The 16,597-nt window shown below is 39.0% G+C and overlaps 3 protein-coding genes and 1 long non-coding RNA gene across 8 annotated transcripts; 1 reads left to right on the forward strand and 3 right to left on the reverse strand.

The window, feature by feature from the left end:
- Positions 1-8: 8 nt before the first annotated feature.
- Positions 9-1,697, forward strand: LOC143352394 (uncharacterized). Its single transcript, XR_013081916.1, has 3 exons — positions 9-383; positions 1,341-1,463; positions 1,544-1,697. It is a non-coding gene; the product is annotated as an uncharacterized LOC143352394 (long non-coding RNA).
- On the reverse strand, positions 397-5,019 carry LOC143352383 (odorant receptor 82a-like). 4 transcript variants are annotated; one of them, XR_013081914.1, is made up of 8 exons: positions 4,587-5,019; positions 2,638-2,974; positions 1,915-2,127; positions 1,719-1,832; positions 1,230-1,385; positions 1,012-1,111; positions 658-725; positions 397-575 (listed from the first exon to the last, which is right to left on the reverse strand). XR_013081914.1 is itself a non-coding variant. In XM_076784809.1 (6 exons), the coding sequence occupies exons 1-6, from the start codon at positions 5,003-5,005 to the stop codon at positions 1,064-1,066; spliced, it is 1,287 nt and encodes a 428-aa protein (XP_076640924.1). In that variant the 5' UTR covers positions 5,006-5,019; the 3' UTR covers positions 872-1,063. The 4 variants fall into 4 exon arrangements, 1 of the variants encoding a protein (XP_076640924.1); XR_013081913.1 differs by having other exon boundaries at positions 397-725; XR_013081915.1 differs by having other exon boundaries at positions 397-725; positions 2,638-3,013; positions 4,587-4,725.
- Positions 5,020-5,627: 608 nt separating this feature from the next.
- LOC143352387 (odorant receptor 4-like) lies at positions 5,628-9,395 on the reverse strand. Of its 2 annotated transcripts, XM_076784824.1 has the most exons (6): positions 8,445-9,395; positions 7,720-8,056; positions 7,026-7,238; positions 6,622-6,735; positions 6,001-6,156; positions 5,628-5,752 (listed from the first exon to the last, which is right to left on the reverse strand). In XM_076784824.1, the coding sequence occupies exons 1-6, from the start codon at positions 8,699-8,701 to the stop codon at positions 5,702-5,704; spliced, it is 1,128 nt and encodes a 375-aa protein (XP_076640939.1). In that variant the 5' UTR covers positions 8,702-9,395; the 3' UTR covers positions 5,628-5,701. The 2 variants fall into 2 exon arrangements, with proteins under 2 accessions (XP_076640939.1, XP_076640938.1); XM_076784823.1 differs by lacking the exon at positions 5,628-5,752 and having other exon boundaries at positions 5,920-6,156.
- A 601-nt stretch (positions 9,396-9,996) lies between these two features.
- LOC143352393 (odorant receptor 10-like) lies at positions 9,997-16,012 on the reverse strand. Its single transcript, XM_076784843.1, has 6 exons — positions 15,739-16,012; positions 14,609-14,945; positions 13,437-13,649; positions 13,251-13,364; positions 10,363-10,518; positions 9,997-10,226 (listed from the first exon to the last, which is right to left on the reverse strand). Exons 1-6 carry the CDS (start codon positions 15,993-15,995, stop codon positions 10,176-10,178), a joined length of 1,128 nt encoding a protein of 375 aa, XP_076640958.1. The 5' UTR covers positions 15,996-16,012; the 3' UTR covers positions 9,997-10,175.
- Positions 16,013-16,597: the final 585 nt, after the last annotated feature.

Genomic DNA, 16,597 nt, shown 5'->3' on the forward strand with positions numbered 1-16,597 from the left:
ATTTGATGCGCGCACGCATGATCTGCATGAATATTCAAAATAATGTACCGCGCTGATTATAGGTTTGTCGGGAGACGATGGAAGATTCGCCGGTGTTATAGCTTCGACTTGAATAAAAAATGCGGAAATAGAAACACGACGAGGAAGATTTTGCTAATATTGGCCGGGTCGTGAACTGCGTTCTCCTCGAGCGCAGAAGAACGTATCTGGAAATGAAAATGCTCGCTGCGAAGCTATATCGTCGCCGGAGCTTACAAGGAAATAATAATAAGCAGGAATTGAAGTGTTAACTTCTGTCGCTGAGGTGCGAGCATGGAAACGCTATTATTCCGTGGGAACAGCTGTCGGCGAGAAAACAGTCGGGAACACTTCGAACACACAGTGTAAGTTGTGTCTTTACAATCGTTATATTTTGTGATTACATGAACACGAGACTCCTCATAAAATACGCGGTTTATAAGCAAGCTCGCTAGTCGACGTGCAGGAATTTTTACATTTTGATAAATTACGCTTCCTCGTGTGCTTTAAGCGGTATTCTAAATGCATCAGGCACCCGAAAAAGTTCTTGCCGTTTTCTGGGAAAATAATTCTGAAGACATATATTTATTTGTTCTCTCAGCGCAAAAATTCAAGGAATTATGAAAAATCCGCGAATACATTTCCGAGTATCTGATGCCATCTAGAATTGCGAATTCTCTTGAGATACGTTAATCATACTGGGTGTCCTAAAAATATATGTCCTTGAAAAAGGGTGATTCCTAAGGTCATATGAAGCAACTTTTTCCTTTACGAAATTGTTCTCCGCGGCTTTGTTCGGGATTTATGGAAGAAAAACACGGACCAATCAGAGCGCGGCTATAGCGGGAGTCCCGCTGAGCGCGGCATTGGCATTGGCCGAGCCGGAATCCGACTGCTGTAGCCGCGCTCTGATTGGTCCGTGTTTTTCGTTAATAACTCCTTAACGAAGCCGCGGGGAACATTTTCGTAAAGGAAAAAGTTATTTCAAATGACCTTGGGAATTACCGTGGTACCCTGTAGATGGAAACTGTGCGAAGCGTAATTTTCAAATCGCGAGTAGTACCGACATGTAAGACGCAGACGATTTCATGATCTATGAAAAACACAGAAAACAGAATTACTTGTTGATACTCATTTTCACGATCCGTATAGAGAGAAAAATTATACGAAATCAACCGTCAAAGTTGTTATCGATAAAATTGATACTTTACCCTGGTGAAGCTTCTCAAACTAAGGGTTGAGAACCTTCCAAAAGTTAGCGGCAATCCTTTCTGAGATTTTAAAATTAGAAGTACTAATTGCCGACTGACGTTGGGATGTAGGTCGTACCAAGCCATTTGGTATGCTGCTTCAATAATCATTTTGCTCTGCAACATAATGAAAAATTTCAAAACGACGTATAAAGAAGAGTGCTCGTTATCTGCGCCCAATACATCCGGAAAAATGTAAGTAACGTTTAATGATTCTCTAAAGATTGTCTCTTCGCTGTTAACTTAGCAATGAATTGTTGTATTACTCTTTACAGATTTATCCCGTGCATCGAATTTGACAACTCGAAAATTAAACAATTTAAGGTATATTCATTTAAACATTTAATACCAGATATCGTTCATTCATAAGAAAAGTGACACGACTCAAAATATATTTATAAAAACAAATTATTCGCTGTATATTTGATGGAAGTCGTAAAACTTATTTACTTTAGTGTTGAGATACTCTCCGGCGCAGCAGTATACGAATATTTCTAAACATATTACGGTGTAGGCGGAGATAGACTTTAATAGTAGAGGAAGTTCGTTGTCTGATCTTACTGCCTGAAATGCAGAATGATTTTTCTATTAAATTATTTACGTACATACATTTTGTAACATTACGATGTTAATTTTTATAACTTACTGTTATAACAAGATACCCGAGACAGCATGTAACAAGAGTGTTCGCCATAAGTTGGCAAAGAGATATGTGCGTAAAGAGTTTCTCGATTCGTTCAGCCAAAACGACGATTTCTTGATGCCTGATAGCAACGAATCGCAATTTGTCTTCCTCTTGAGCGGATATCTGCACTAGTATATCGCACAATATATCGATGAGACATCCCACGTGAAGTATCTGAAAGCAGTGATACAAGCGTTAAAACATGGTGGCGACAATCGTCATGAATTCCAATTCTGTATCCGCATAAGAACAAGAATAGGATAGATATTTACATCGATAAAATAAAGTGAAATTTATATTAAAATTTTTATATTATTCGCTAGTCATTGTTAAATATTACATTAGCCGATTTACTCAGCTATTAGCGTCATCTATTTATGTAAAGCGCGACGTTTCGTTATGTCACAAAGAAAAAAATGTTTACCGTCATCAATAGTACACTTAAATTTGAAGAACATGTAATAAATAAAACTACAGAAAATATAATGCACCGCTCAAAATTAAAAGTCACAGGTGTCTCATAATCTGTCTAATGTTCATAAAAACGAATTATTTTGAATTGTTTGTTAAAACGCGATTCCACGTTTAGAGAGATTTTCAACGTGTCAGAAAGTTCCATAATTTGTTCGATCCCTGGTTAGAACCGGAAAACCGATTGCACAGGACATGATCGTGCACGCTCACCATCATAACAAGCAGAGCGCTGAACATGCCGAAGGTATACGACGACGCAGTTTGATGCAAAACCTGTGCAGTGACAACAAGCTCGTAAGAAGGTGATTCGGAGGCGTCGAACGGCAGATCCATGTTCAGAAGAAGCTCGCGGGGCATGGTGTCGTTGGATCGTAGAAACGCGAGACCCCCGGCTGCGTAAAAGGTCGCTGATGCCAGGTAAAGGAACGCAATTGTGCTCGTTAAACGATATGAAAAATCCGCTGTTTTCGATATCACATTGTTCGTATCGATAACAGCATATTTCACACAATCTTCCTCCATAGTCGATATTATTTCACGTAGCACGCTGCGAGATATCGTTATTAAAGCCACCGGTCTTCTTCAGCTAAGAGTTATATTGACAGAGCGTTAGATTAATTTTCTCGATCGATCGATACTCGGAAGCCCGTTTTGTCCATTGCTATTAACACTAGAACCACCTAGGTCAGGGCTGTTCAGCGACTGCCCGTACGGGCAGCGATTTTCTTGCCCTGGGCATACGGCGGGCACGAAGCGACGCCCCTGTGGCCGCGAAGTCACGCCCCAGTGGGCGCGAAGCCACGCCTCCGCGGGCAAGGCTGCATGTATTTGTCACACACATTTTCACGTGGCCGCTACGGCTGTCTACTGTCCCCACTCCGCTAAGTTACTTATCCATAGCTTTGCTCGCAGCTGTGCCCGCGGGCATCGGCGGGCGCCCTTGCCTGCTAATAGGCATGTTGAGCAGCTCTGACCTAGGCCATCGATATAACGCATTTCAAACTTTTTTTACAATTCGTGAAGTTATAAAAACATTTTCTCGAGAAATTTCTTAGTGTACTTCTTTATTCGCGTACATGTTACTATAACAATCCTACGAAATCTGAGTAGATTCAATCCTGTTATTGTCATAAAGGAATGTACATCAGTCTCGTTTAGGGCCCGGTAGTTCTAGAGTTAATTAGACATCGTTGCTTTAAATGCAAATAATCTAATAACTTCACCCTCAGATGGCGGTTTTAATGATCTCGCGACAACCATAACTAGATCCATGTAAATTCTTACGTTTCAATTTTCTTTTATATACATATTCCTTTTATCTCTCCTTTATCCCTCCATATATATTTTATATTTCTTTTATCTTTCTCCTATATTTTTGAACTTTGAACTCTTTCTTTGACATCTTATTTGAATTTTAATGGAACATTTGTAACTCTGGGTCAAAATGGACCCAACTGTCGCCATCCAAGGGTTTGTTATGTGTGTAGCAAGTATTAAGTAAATACACCAATAAATAATTCTGTGTGGCATATCAAACTCAATATTTCCTTCCGACATAGTAAAAATTCAATACTAACGCAAAATTCAATATTAACGAAAAAAATAATATTAACGAAAATAGCCCTTAAAGTTAAGGGTAAAAACCCTATTTTTGCTAATATCTCGGGAACTAGAGAGTTTAGGACAAAGATTTTTTTCTAAGTTTTTTTCTAAAAATCATTTGTTTGCACAATATTTAAAAAATTCATATTTGTTTCTGAAATTTTTTTATACGACTACATTCCCGTATAACGGGAAATTGAAAAACTGTCTTTCCTTGAAAAAGCTGCACACCGAAACATCCCTAAAAATATTACAAAATTTATATACTCTAAAATTACGAAATAATAATGACTTCGTTCTATCCAAACCACCATCTTTTTTTTAGAAGTAAATCGTTAATTACCTAAAAGATGAAGACGTATGGATATGATATAATGTGTTTTTTATGAAAGAAGGATCACGAATTAATTTGCATGCCTAATAAAAATTGTCGAATTATTTATTGATGTACCTAACTATGTAAATAAAATACTAGTACAACTAAACATTTTTGTGCAACGACCCTTTCTTTCGTAGTAAAAATTTCTTCCACTCTGATTAAGATCTTCTGAACTTACCCGTGATTCGTCCAAATAATGCACAATTTAAGTATCAACAAAGTGTACGGTAGAGTGATGCTCAGACATTCGATCATTTCCATAAGAGGTTTGTTCTTAAAGTGCGTAACTATGTATTTGTACTGGCAGAATTGCCACACAGCCATGGAAACAATCCAGTAAAGTTTATGCAGGCCCGGAAACGGTGTGCCGGGCCAAATTCCAACGAAATAAAGACCATACTTGACGGGCTGACTAATTGTACTTCGGAACGTCATTTCGCGCGAAACCGATTTCCTCGTCTTTGTTTCTCCGAACATCGTCGTCTTTCTTCGATTCGCCGAGGGGTCTATTCTCTTCGAAGCATGGTGTCGGTCGCTGTTGCACTCGAGACGCCAACCAAGTCCCTCGGTATACTGAAAACTCTGCTCGAAAACCATGCTCGTGGCAGAAGTTTAGCATCCTCGACGAGAGCAGACCTCAGCCATTTGTTTCTCTTCGCATGGTCGGCATAAATATTCAAAATAAATGATTGCAGGTTTACCGGGAACGAAGAGTGACAAGGACAGATTCCTAGGAGCCATAGTTTCTCCTCCTACGATTCGTGGTTTTCAACTTTATTGCATAAACGAGTGACTCGCATTAAAAATAAAAAGCAAGCGCGCGCCGCGTAGGCTTATCTCGCATCGATCGAAGCGGAAGTTGCAGCGAACCAAAGTTTCAAAACTAAAGGGAAAAATGGCGGCGTTGTTCAAAGGAAAATTCGTACGGCAGTTTTGTTTCTGCGGCGAGGGGTCGAGCATAGGAAAGTTTCTTGTCCTGAAAAGATAAGCGTTACCAAGAAAACGGAATTACTACCGAACAAGTGAATTTTCAAACGTTATTGTATTTTTCATTTCGATTTGAGTACATTCGAACGTGACTAAAAATCGTTGTACAACATTGTAGCGCGTGGCACACATGAACAATGAAACGAGGCTCATAGTTTGTGACTCTCGTACGTTAATATGTCACACCTGCTTACGTGCATTTAACGTTGTTCTAAATTTATTATTTAGAATTGCTAGTCCCTCCGTAACTCCTAAAATTACGCTACCAATTTCGCATGTTGCGGGGATATATGCGGAGTGTGACTTTCAAGACATTGCGAGAAGTACTGACATGTAAGACGCCGACGCTTTCATCACCTGCGAGCACAGAAATTGAAGTGATTTATTTGACTGCCGGATCATCGGAATGATGGATCCCGCAAAATCGAAATAATTGTTTAGGTGTAGAAACGAGTTCTTTGATTAGCATTTATTTCTATTCTATTTACTAGATTTGCGCAAATATATATTAGATAGACGTGTTCAAAATAGTTTTATAAGTGTCATTGAAATAAGTATAAAAAATTATTTGCAGCGAACAGCCATCGATAAAATAGTAACATTACCCCAGTGAAACTTTCCAAACTAAGGGTTGAAAATTTCCCGAAAGTTAGTGGCAACCCCTTCTGAGATTTTAATATGATAAACACTATTTGCCGACTGATGTTAGGCTGTAGATCATACCAAGTCATTTGGTATGCTGCATCGACGATCATCCGATTCTGAAAAATGAACACAAATTGAATCGTCTAACATATAATTATTACTAGATTGCGGATCTTTATACAAAATAAAAAATGTTTGCATCGATTGCAAGATGCAGGAGCGAAATAAAAATTTATTTCTTCTTTTAATTATTTTATTAAGTTGAAACCAATACTCCACTGCTTTAAATTGTGGTTACCCATTTTTGTCATAAATTACAAATGAAAAGAGAATTAAGAGTTCCAAGATGGTTCAACGAAAATTGAAGGGACAAAAATCTTCGTAGGTTCTATACAGCCAACATGTGCACTAGAATGTTTATATTAATGTATAGAGAATTATGTTCATTACCCGAATCTTGTATATCGTGCAAAACATAGGTGTTTCATATTTAATGTGTAAATATAATATCTTTAACCAACTCGTTCGGTATAAACTGTATTATTCTTCGTGTATTAACATAATTTGTGGAGCTTAATTACCTTAACGTTGAGGTATTCTCCAGCGAAGCAATATATGAATATTTCTAAACAAAGTACAGCGTAGAAGGAAGAAGACTTTAACAGTAGGGGAAGTCCATGTTCTGTTTTTAATGCCTAGAATGTTATACAAATTTTTTCACGTACAATAGCATGCTAGAAAAAATTTGGTGATTTTCAATAAAGTTACACCGGGTGACAAAATTTTTCTCAATTCGAAACTGATAGTTTTACGAACAGCTTCTGAAAGATTTCTGATTATTAATTCTTGCCTTTTATAAATCTATAAGATTGTTTGTAAAACTCAACGTGAAATGGAAATATCTTAGAAACCGCTATCATCCCTTACCGATATATGACTAGCATGTGTATACAATCGTGGGGCCGCGACTGTAACACATACTTACTGTTATAGCAAGAAAACCTAGGCAGCATGTAACAAGAGTATTCAACAAGAGTTGGCAGAGAGCTATGTACGTAAAGAGTTGTTCGATTCGATCTGCAAACACGATGATTTCTTGATGTCTGATAGTGACTAGTCGTAATTTCTCTATTTCCTTAGGGGATATGCGCACTAACGTGTCGCACAGTATGTCGATGACGCATCCTATGTGAAGTATCTGAAAGTAACGACACTATAACTCTAAAATGACAGCAATAACATTTTTATTGTATTTTAATAATATTTTTTAATACGGACACTGAGAAAATCTGACAAGTGTTAAAATGTCCCCTCCGTTTATTCTCAACACGTTCGCGACCAGCATGACCCCAGCAAAATTTCTGTACACTAACTTTTCCTATTATAATTGCAAACATCAAATTCAACTTCCTTAGAACATTTGGAGTATCTAGTCTTAAATTATATACTTAGAGATATCTGAGAAAATGTATACAGAAATTTAGAAAGGTCCTAGAATACCGTATCATTTAACCGATCATTTTCTTAATTAACTTAATTTGGAAATCATGTAATTTATCTTTTCAAGATTCACAAATCATACAAATTATTTCGACACAACAAATAGTTTGGAAATTTTGATAGTGGAAATGGGGGGCTGTGAGTCGGAGGAGGGTTGTGGCATTATGGCTGACGCTTACCAGCATTACAAGTAGAGCACTGAACACACCGAACACGTACGCCGAGGCCATTTGATGCAACACTTGAGCAGTCACCACGAGCTCATAAGTGGGAGATTCATTAGTGTCGAACGGCAAATCCATGTTCAAGAGAAGCTGTCGATCCACCGTTTCGTTGAAATGCGGAAACGCGAGATTACCGGCTGCGACACCGCTCGCGGACGACAGATACAGAATAGTAACGAAGCTCGTTATGCGATATGAAAACTCCGCTGTTTTCGGTATCACCTTGTTTGCATCGATCGTACCGTATTTCACGCAATCTTCCTCCATGGTCGATAACATTTCGCACAGCACGCTGCGAGATATTAACATGCTCGCTATCAGCGTCCATTTTGTGAATCGCAATTACAACTAGATCTCTATGCACTTGCGTTACATTCGAATTCGCAAAATTTAAAGAACCTGTATACTAACACTGGGTCAGCGTCAGGTAATTTTGCAATACATACATTGTAAAAATGACGAGACTGGATTTGGTAAAATTTGTACCGATTTTTATCAGAATATGTGTCCAAAGAAATAAATTTATTAGATAATTCTCTATAAATGCAACTTTATGTAATTGTGAAATGGACCCGCAATTTTGTCGGGTCTCGCAAGCTGTAGCTTACAGCTTAACCCTTACAGCTCATTATGCTGTAAGTGCATAAAATCCGCACTCCAGTGGTAATAGGGCAACTCACCTATGATTGATCCAAGCAACGGACAGTTTAGCGATCAGCAGAGTGTACGGTAGAGTAATGCTCAAACAGTCGATCGTGTCTGTGAGTTCATCGGTTCCGAAATGTGTGATCATGTATTTGTACTGGTAGAATTGCCATATGATCGTCGAAGAGATCCAGTAAAACTTATGCAAACCCGGGAACGGTGTGCCCGGCCAAATGCCAATAAAATGGAGTCCGTATCTGACGGACTTGCTGACCGTGCTCCTAATCTTCATCTCGTACGAGACTGGTTTTTCTCGAACTTTGTTTTCTCGGAAATCTCTATATCTATTATATCGAATCTATTATATCCGAACCACCATTGTCAGCCACTGTTGCACTCGACAGGACATCAACGAAGTCCTACGATATATTGAAAACCTAATCGAAAACCATGCTCGAGTAAAAGTTTCCGAGCATTTGTTTCGCTTCACATGGCCGGCATGAATATTCAAAATAAATGATTGCTAGCTTGCCAAGAACACAGACACACGGATGAGGACAGATTCGTCGGAGACATGAGCCCGATGATCCGTACCATCATGATTCTTGCATAAATGAATGATTCGCTTTAAATTTCGAAGTTTGTGCGCGACACGTGAGCGCATCTTTTATTGATTCGCACAGAACTTGCAGGAAATTGAAGTTTCAAAACTAAAGACGAAAGCATGTAAAAAGATAATAGCGCGCGTTTCGAACTTTTGCGAAGCTTAAACGTCGCTGCTGGTTTCGTGAAATTGTTTATTTCGAGTCGGTCCTTTGAAACTACACGCAAATTGTTTTCATAGTGGGGAGAGTAAAGTTTAAGAAAAACATTGTTTGAATCGGTACGAGAGAACATGTTTGTTATATTTTCGTAGCGCATCAGTGTAGCGAGATAAGTGTTAATACAGACAATGAGTACCTTTATTTAAATAATTCACTTTTCACATTTTTGTTTGTTTCTATGTTTCAGATCACGGACTATCTCATGGTTAGTCACTTAGTGTCAGTGTCGTTGCAATAAGAATGCACTTTACGTTGCAGTGATAAGTGTTTAACACTAGGTGTACGGGGTACTAAGAGTGGCCGTTTTACATTACTTTATACATATAACAAGTATGTGTCTATCCGAATTATTCGCCGATTTTTAAATAATGTATACCCAAAGAAATAAATTTGTTGAATAGTTCCTCTTCGATGCATCATTACAATGTCAATAATCGTAAATTAAAAATAGTAGAATCCGTCATTTTGACGGGTCCCGTGAACCTAGTGTTAACACCCGTCATTTTGGCAATATTTTGACAATATAAAAAATTAGTAATTCAAATTATTGTGACGACAGTTCAAAAGCCTCGTAAAAGCAGACAAAACTCATTTCTTCAATGTCTAATAATAATTTTTGAGCCTTTGTATCGTAGTTATTTAAAAATCTGAAAAATTTATGATTATCTAGATCTTGAAGAGATGAAATGAAATTGTTTACTTTCCGTTCAGTCGTTGAACACTATTACAATATGAAAACGAAAATGTAAATTGAGCGACATACAACAAGAAAGAAATATTTCTTGAGCCACAAAAATTGTCATCCATGATTTACAATACAATACAAAAAAAAATAAATACTAATGAAACGCAATTCAATTGTCTGACTTACAGGCGTGTTGCTTGAACTTTCAATTTTAAATTATCGTATGCTATATATACAATACTTGCGAGGTTTAGATTTCAAGACATTGCAAGAAGGACTGACATGTAAGACGCCGACGCTTTCATAATCTACAAACAGAAAGTACAAAATTTTTTCCACCATGAAACCATTTTCCATTATGTATTTTCATTCGCAAACAAACGAATTATTGTTTCGGTAACTGTTCTCCACGAATAACAACTATGTATTGTACAAAAATCTTACACTGGTGAAGCTTTCCAAATTGAGGTTCGAGAACTTTCCAAAAGTTAGAGGCAATCCCTTTTGGGCTCGTAGTATCAAAAGTACCAGTTGTCGGCTGTTAATCGGTTGCATGTTGTACCAAAGCGATTCGTATGCTGCGTTGCCGATCATTTTACTCTAGAAATTTGAAGAAAATTTAATAACAAACAGATGGGCATGTTAACTGTTAAATTAACATAACATGTTTATGCATTTACATTGTACGCAACTACAAAAATTGCAATCGAATATAAAGTATAAATTAACCCTCGTCTGTTCCTCGTGTCAATTTGATATGTTCTTCACTGATTCTGAACAAATATTAGATCAGAGCTGCTGAATTAGATCAGCCAGCGTTGCCAGATGAGGGGAGGGAGCACGAATTGAGGAGAAAAAGTTACCCTCTCTCTGCCAGTACCGGAGTGTATGCAGGACAGAGACGGAACGCGTCACGTGACCGGCACGCGGCACACAGTGGTCAATTTGGACGAAATCGGATTCAAAATCAAGGAACTTTCGATAGGAATGAGGTAGAGCGATGACATTTTTTTTAAATTAAAGCTGAAAGTTTGTAGAATATGGGAAAAATAGGGAGATTATTACCATCCAATCATTTCAACGAAAAAATGATTTCATTAGTTTTTGTCACAAAAATCTATTTTTTGCAAAATCCTGAGGTCGTAGATAAATTTTGAGATCAGATTTGAAATCAGCGTGAAAAAATCTATGGGAAATTATATATAGCATGTTAAAAAAAAATTTTTTGCGCGCGTGGTATTGGAAAAACTAAAATTTTCTTGAATTTGTGCGCGTTTAACGAATTTTCTCGAGGTTAAAAAACGTTCGAACCACAATCTCTCTATTTTTCCCATATTCTACAAAGTTGCAGCTTTCATTTAAAAAAAATTTCATCGCTCTACCTCATTTCTATCGAAAGTTCTTTGATTTTGAATCCGATTTCGTCCAAATTGCCCACTGTGCGGCGTAGCGTGGGGAGTAGCGCGGTAGAAAGGGAAACTAGAGTGGGGGAACAAGTCTTGGTCTGGCAACACTGGACCCAGCTGCGCGCACAGCGACAGGTAAAGCTACGGGCAAGTGACTCAGCGGAGTGGGGATAGGCCGTAGCATAGCCGTAACTTGCCACGTAGCTGTGGCAATGCGTGTGACAAACACACGCAACCTTGCCTGCAGGGGCGTGGCTTGGTGCCCTCCGTTCTGTTGCCCAGGGCAATAAAATCGCTGCCCGTACGGGCAGACGCTGAACAGCTCTATACTAGTTGATAGTAAAAGTTCGTGCCTGATTTGAATATAAGACACAAGCGATTACGTTTTATCACGTTGACTGCCATATCACCCATATGTGGATGACGGAATTATTTGTCCAGGTTTTAAAATGAATTTTGACGTTAATATATTCATTGTACCAAATTTAATTAGGATCCGTAAAATACAAGAAAGTTGGGGGACTACTCAATATCATATATTTAATTTGTTCAATTTTTATTTCATTAAATAACTTACTTTGATTTTATGGAATTTTTGAGGTTTCTAGTTTGGTAGTCAAATTGTTAAAATAATTACATATGCACGAGATATGCAGTATATGTTTAAACATATCTTTATGAAAGATAAATATGCAATGCATGTAAACTAAAAAACCTATTATGATCTCCTAATGACAAAACCGTCTGTGCAGGTCACAAACTTTGATCCATGGTTTGTCAAGATATGCATTTGTATAAACATTCGGACGCTGGTATCATCTGTGAGAAAACAGAAATCTGGACCGGTCTTCTAACAAGGAAAATAATTGATGCGGTTACGTCAGGTGGTCCGTTCTGTACTTACTACAGATCTAATTATAAGTGTGTTTGGAAACAATGATGTCGGTGACGTATAGTAAACCATGGGGAAACACAAAGAGAAGTTCCAGTGCAGCGGTCAACAAAGGATATCATAACATCAGTAAACAGCGCCGTAGTTCACTGCTCTGAATTATATTGAATCTCCGTCGCAGCTTTCACCGGCACTGCTCTGACGAACAAGAATTAACTGAAACGAAGTTCGACCGACACCGCCATTGACTGTCGACAACGTTAATCACCACCACAAGTCGTAACAGAGTTTCGAAGTTTTCGTAGAGCTCCTTAAATCGATGATAATTCGATTATACTCGCTAGTAATAGTATTTGTAATATATAAATACGGAACAGTAATAGCAATACTCCTCGAAAGAGACGAAGACTCCATTTATGACTAAACTGTGGATGTTTATGAAAAATACTTCCTGCGCTAATTGCAAGATGCTGGAAGCATAGGAAAATTTGTTTCCTCCTTCAACGATATTAATCAGTTGACGATTATACATTGATAGTATTCTTTAAATCTTTCGACTGTTTTATATCTCCCCTACTTTTTTCTCATAAATGCTTCAATTTTAATAAAGGCTCAGACATGCATCAATATTTTGTTCTCTAAAAAGGCTTATTGTAGATAGGATTTTAGGAAAAAGAGGGAACCGGCCAAAACGGCACTCGAACCCTGACCGTGCTCATTGTCAGCTCTTGAGCACACCCACGGAACTCTCCGACTTTTCGTAATCTCCATAGATATTATTTATCTGGCTCACACGATTGAGACAAAACTATAGCGCCACCATAGCGCCCACTGTCCCCCACCAGCATGCGCCATCACCATGGAGAAAGGATGCGCTTTGTCTATCGCGAATAGCTACGGAACTGCGCGCTGCATGAAAGAGAGGTTGGTAGGGGTAGCAAGCGTTTGAGGGGCCCCGACCATGCCCAGAACTGATGTATATCGTCCTTACAACATAACATTAATGAACACAGTGATTGATACTAATAAACAACCTTAATGTCGAGATATTCTCCAGCGAAACAGTATATGAACGCTTCCAGACAAATAACATAATAGAAAAGCACAGATTTGATCAACATGGGGAGTCCATTTTCGGTGTTCAGCGTCTGAAATGTAAGATTACTTTGATTAGGAAAAATTAAATATGAACGACATAATACATCTATTGGATTACGTACAATAACAATAAGGTAACCTAAGCAACACGTGATTAAAGTGTTCGAGAACAGTTGGCTCAGAGCTATGTACGTAAAAAGTTGTTCAATTCTCTCCGCAAACAAAACGATTTCTTGCTGTCTGCTGATGAAGAAGCGTATCTGCTTATTACCGATCTCAGATGAATCCGACAGTGTGTGGCACAATACATCAACGTGGCATCCCAGATGAAGCGTCTAGAAATAATAATCTTGTGGTCAAACTGAACTGCGACAAATGGCGGTTCAAAAAATTTCACGCAAGCAAATGCGTCCATCAGGAGTTAGGCGCAGGGGAATCTGCGAGACCACACTCTTACCCTTAGGCTCTGGCGGGAATGGTCGACATAGATACTCTGCCAGTACCGGAGTATGCACGACAGAGACGGAACGCGTCACGTGACCGGGCCGCGGTGGAAGCGTGGGAGGTAGCGCGGTAGAAGGGGAAATTAGAGTGGGGGAATAAGTCTTGATCTGGCGACACTGATGAGAACAGGGGAAAGGAACAGTGTGCGGTCCATGGGCAGTGTCACTAGATGAGGGGAAGGAGCACGAGTTGAGGGGAAAAAGTTACCCTCTCTCTGTAAGGAGAGTATGCACGACAGAGACGGAACGCGTCACGTGACCGGGCTGCGGTGGAAGCGTGGGAAGTAGCGCGGTAGAAGGGGAAATTAGAGTGGGGGAATAAGTCTTGATCTGGCGACACTGATGAGAACAGGGGAAAGAAACAGTGTGCGGTCCATGGGCAGTGTCACTAGACGAGGGGAAGGAGCACGAGTTGAGGGGAAAAAGTTACCCTCTCTCTGTAAGGAGAGTATGCGCGACAGAGACGGAACGCGTCACGTGACCGGACCGCGGTAGAAGCGTGGGAAGTAGCGCGGTAGAAGGGGAAATTAGAGTGGCCGGGCTCTGTTCTCAATTGTCAATTTCGAAGAAAATAAAAGGTAACACTTAATCAATGATACATAATCGTTATTTTATTATTTTCCGTTAAATTTTCGAGACCAATAAAATATACAAGATACATTTAAAAATTGTTGAAGAATGATAGATATTCCTATGCGACTCCTGCCTCTTGCAATCAATGTAGAACATGTCTTTGCAAAACGATCCACAGTATAGAGACATAGCGATTGGATACATTCGTTTTCGCTTACCATCATCAGAAGAAGAGCGCTGAAGATGCCGAACGTAAACGCCGACGACGTTAGAAAGAGAAATTGTGTCGTTACCACAAGCTCGTAAACGGGTGACTCGTTTGTGTCGAATGGCAGATCCATGACCAGAACGAGCTGACGTGTCGTCGAATCATTGCTTTGTTGAGTTACGAAGGTGCCGACTGCGTAAAAGCCCGCCGATAGCGGATAAAGGACAGCAGTTATGGTTGTCAAACGATACGAAAGATCGGCCGCTTTCGGTATCAACTTATGTGTATCGATAGCTGCATATTTCTCGCAGTCCTCTTCCATCGTTGATAGAAGTTTGCACAAGACACTACAACATATCAATATGTCAAGCATCAGTCCATAAAATACTTGACAATGAACAATAATTATATCTTAATCGGCTATATATTCGCTATTGTTTACGAGAACTTGTCACTCGCCATTTATCAGCGTGAAATTACTTATGATTCGATTCAATAGTTACACACAATTAACAACAGCTTTTTATTCAGAGAGTATAGTGATGACTACATATCCATCTTGATACACTTATATTTTCTTTTATTTTATTTTTAGTGCAGGGAATTTTTTAGTTCATGAAAGAAATACTTCCCTTATTTTGGTTTCCGCAAAGTTATGTATGAAAATGAAGATAACACCTCCGTACAGGATGATCATTGTACATACAGCATCCAAATGTCTCGTTTTACTTTCAAAAACGTAAATTGAAGGACAATATGAAGGTAGTATCACTTTCGAATAACTTGGTAAACCAACAAGAAACAATTAGAAATCATGCCCTTCGTCGAACATGGCGTATGATCAACTAATATTCGTGTTAATAAACTGTCACGCTCAGTATAAAACCTATATCGTTCCTACTTAACAAATTGAATATTAAAGTAAAACGAAAAAGAAATGTAGAAAACGAGTATATTTTATTATGATCATCATTATGATGGAACACGAATAAACATAAGAGCAGCATCTTTATTGCATTAAATAAGAAAAGTTCTTCAGATGATTGTATAACAAAAAATGTACGAAAAGTGAAGCTGCCTGCTTGCTGCCTCAAACTTCTCGAATTCTCGAAAATGCGATTGCTTTGGAAGAAAACTTACTCGTGATGTATCCAAGAAACAGTCAATTTAATGGACACTAGAGTGATCGGCAGAACGATGCTCAAACTGTCAATCAGTGATACAAGGCTATCGGTTCTGCAGCGTGATATGATTGATTTGTATTGATAACCTTGAAACAGAACCATGGCGATCACCCAGAGGATTTTATGCAAACCTGGGAACGGTGTACCCGGCCAGATACCGATGAAATGGAGGCCAAACCTAACGGACTTACTGACTGTACTTGACGATTTCATTTCTGCGCAATGTTCGCTTTATTCCTCTAAATTCGTTTCCCCACCGATTTGCAAAATTTCCATTATCCGACGAAATTCGTGTTCGCCGGTCTCGCGCGCCGCAGCGTTTCGTCAGCGTCCCGCGAGAGGCTGGAAACTATTTCGAAAATGTTGCGAAAAAAGCAATCCGCGTCGGTAGTATGCTCGTCGCGGCCCTTCGACGCGCATGATCTCTATAAATATTTCAAATAACACTGCGTGGATCACAGGCTTGTCGAGAATAGAAAGGAAGGAGGAGGAGTTGTACGGTGGTTGCAACTTTTTTGCATCGATAAATGATTCCCGTCGAGACTGTAAATTCTCATCGAGAACACGCGAGAGCATGTTGAATTGATACAGTCGCGACAAACTCCAAAAGCGGGGAGAAAAACACGTTTATAAATAGACGCGTGCGCTCGAATGTTTCTATGAATTATGCCTCGAGGCAAGGAAAAGGGAAACATTTCCTTCATTTTCGTGGTTTGAACCGGTACCCGAAGCAGACAGTGAAAAACAGGTTGGAAATTCTTGCAGCCTCTAAACTCAATTTTCAGCAAGTATTTTCACGTCTAGTCACATCAAGT

Source organism: Halictus rubicundus, chromosome 3 (assembly GCF_050948215.1).
Source record: "Halictus rubicundus isolate RS-2024b chromosome 3, iyHalRubi1_principal, whole genome shotgun sequence".
NCBI classification, from domain to species: domain Eukaryota; kingdom Metazoa; phylum Arthropoda; class Insecta; order Hymenoptera; family Halictidae; genus Halictus; species Halictus rubicundus.

Coding starts and splice junctions, on each gene's coding strand:
- LOC143352383 (XM_076784809.1), bottom strand. CDS start 5,005: ATGGTTTTCGAGCAGAGTTTTCAGTATACCGAGGGACTTGGTTGGCGT. Junction 2,975..4,586: donor ATTATTTGGACGAATCACGG/GTAAGTTCAGAA, acceptor GATATCTCGCAG/CGTGCTACGTGAAATAATAT. Junction 1,386..1,718: donor GAGAGTATCTCAACACTAAA/GTAAATAAGTTT, acceptor ATTATGTTGCAG/AGCAAAATGATTATTGAAGC.
- LOC143352387 (XM_076784823.1), bottom strand. CDS start 8,701: ATGAAGATTAGGAGCACGGTCAGCAAGTCCGTCAGATACGGACTCCAT. Junction 6,736..7,025: donor TAGGTTTTCTTGCTATAACA/GTAAGTATGTGT, acceptor ATAACATTCTAG/GCATTAAAAACAGAACATGG. Junction 6,157..6,621: donor GAGAATACCTCAACGTTAAG/GTAATTAAGCTC, acceptor TTCATTTTTCAG/AATCGGATGATCGTCGATGC.
- LOC143352393 (XM_076784843.1), bottom strand. CDS start 15,995: ATGAAATCGTCAAGTACAGTCAGTAAGTCCGTTAGGTTTGGCCTCCAT. Junction 13,365..13,436: donor TAGGTTACCTTATTGTTATT/GTACGTAATCCA, acceptor CTTACATTTCAG/ACGCTGAACACCGAAAATGG. Junction 10,519..13,250: donor GAGAATATCTCGACATTAAG/GTTGTTTATTAG, acceptor TCAAATTTCTAG/AGTAAAATGATCGGCAACGC.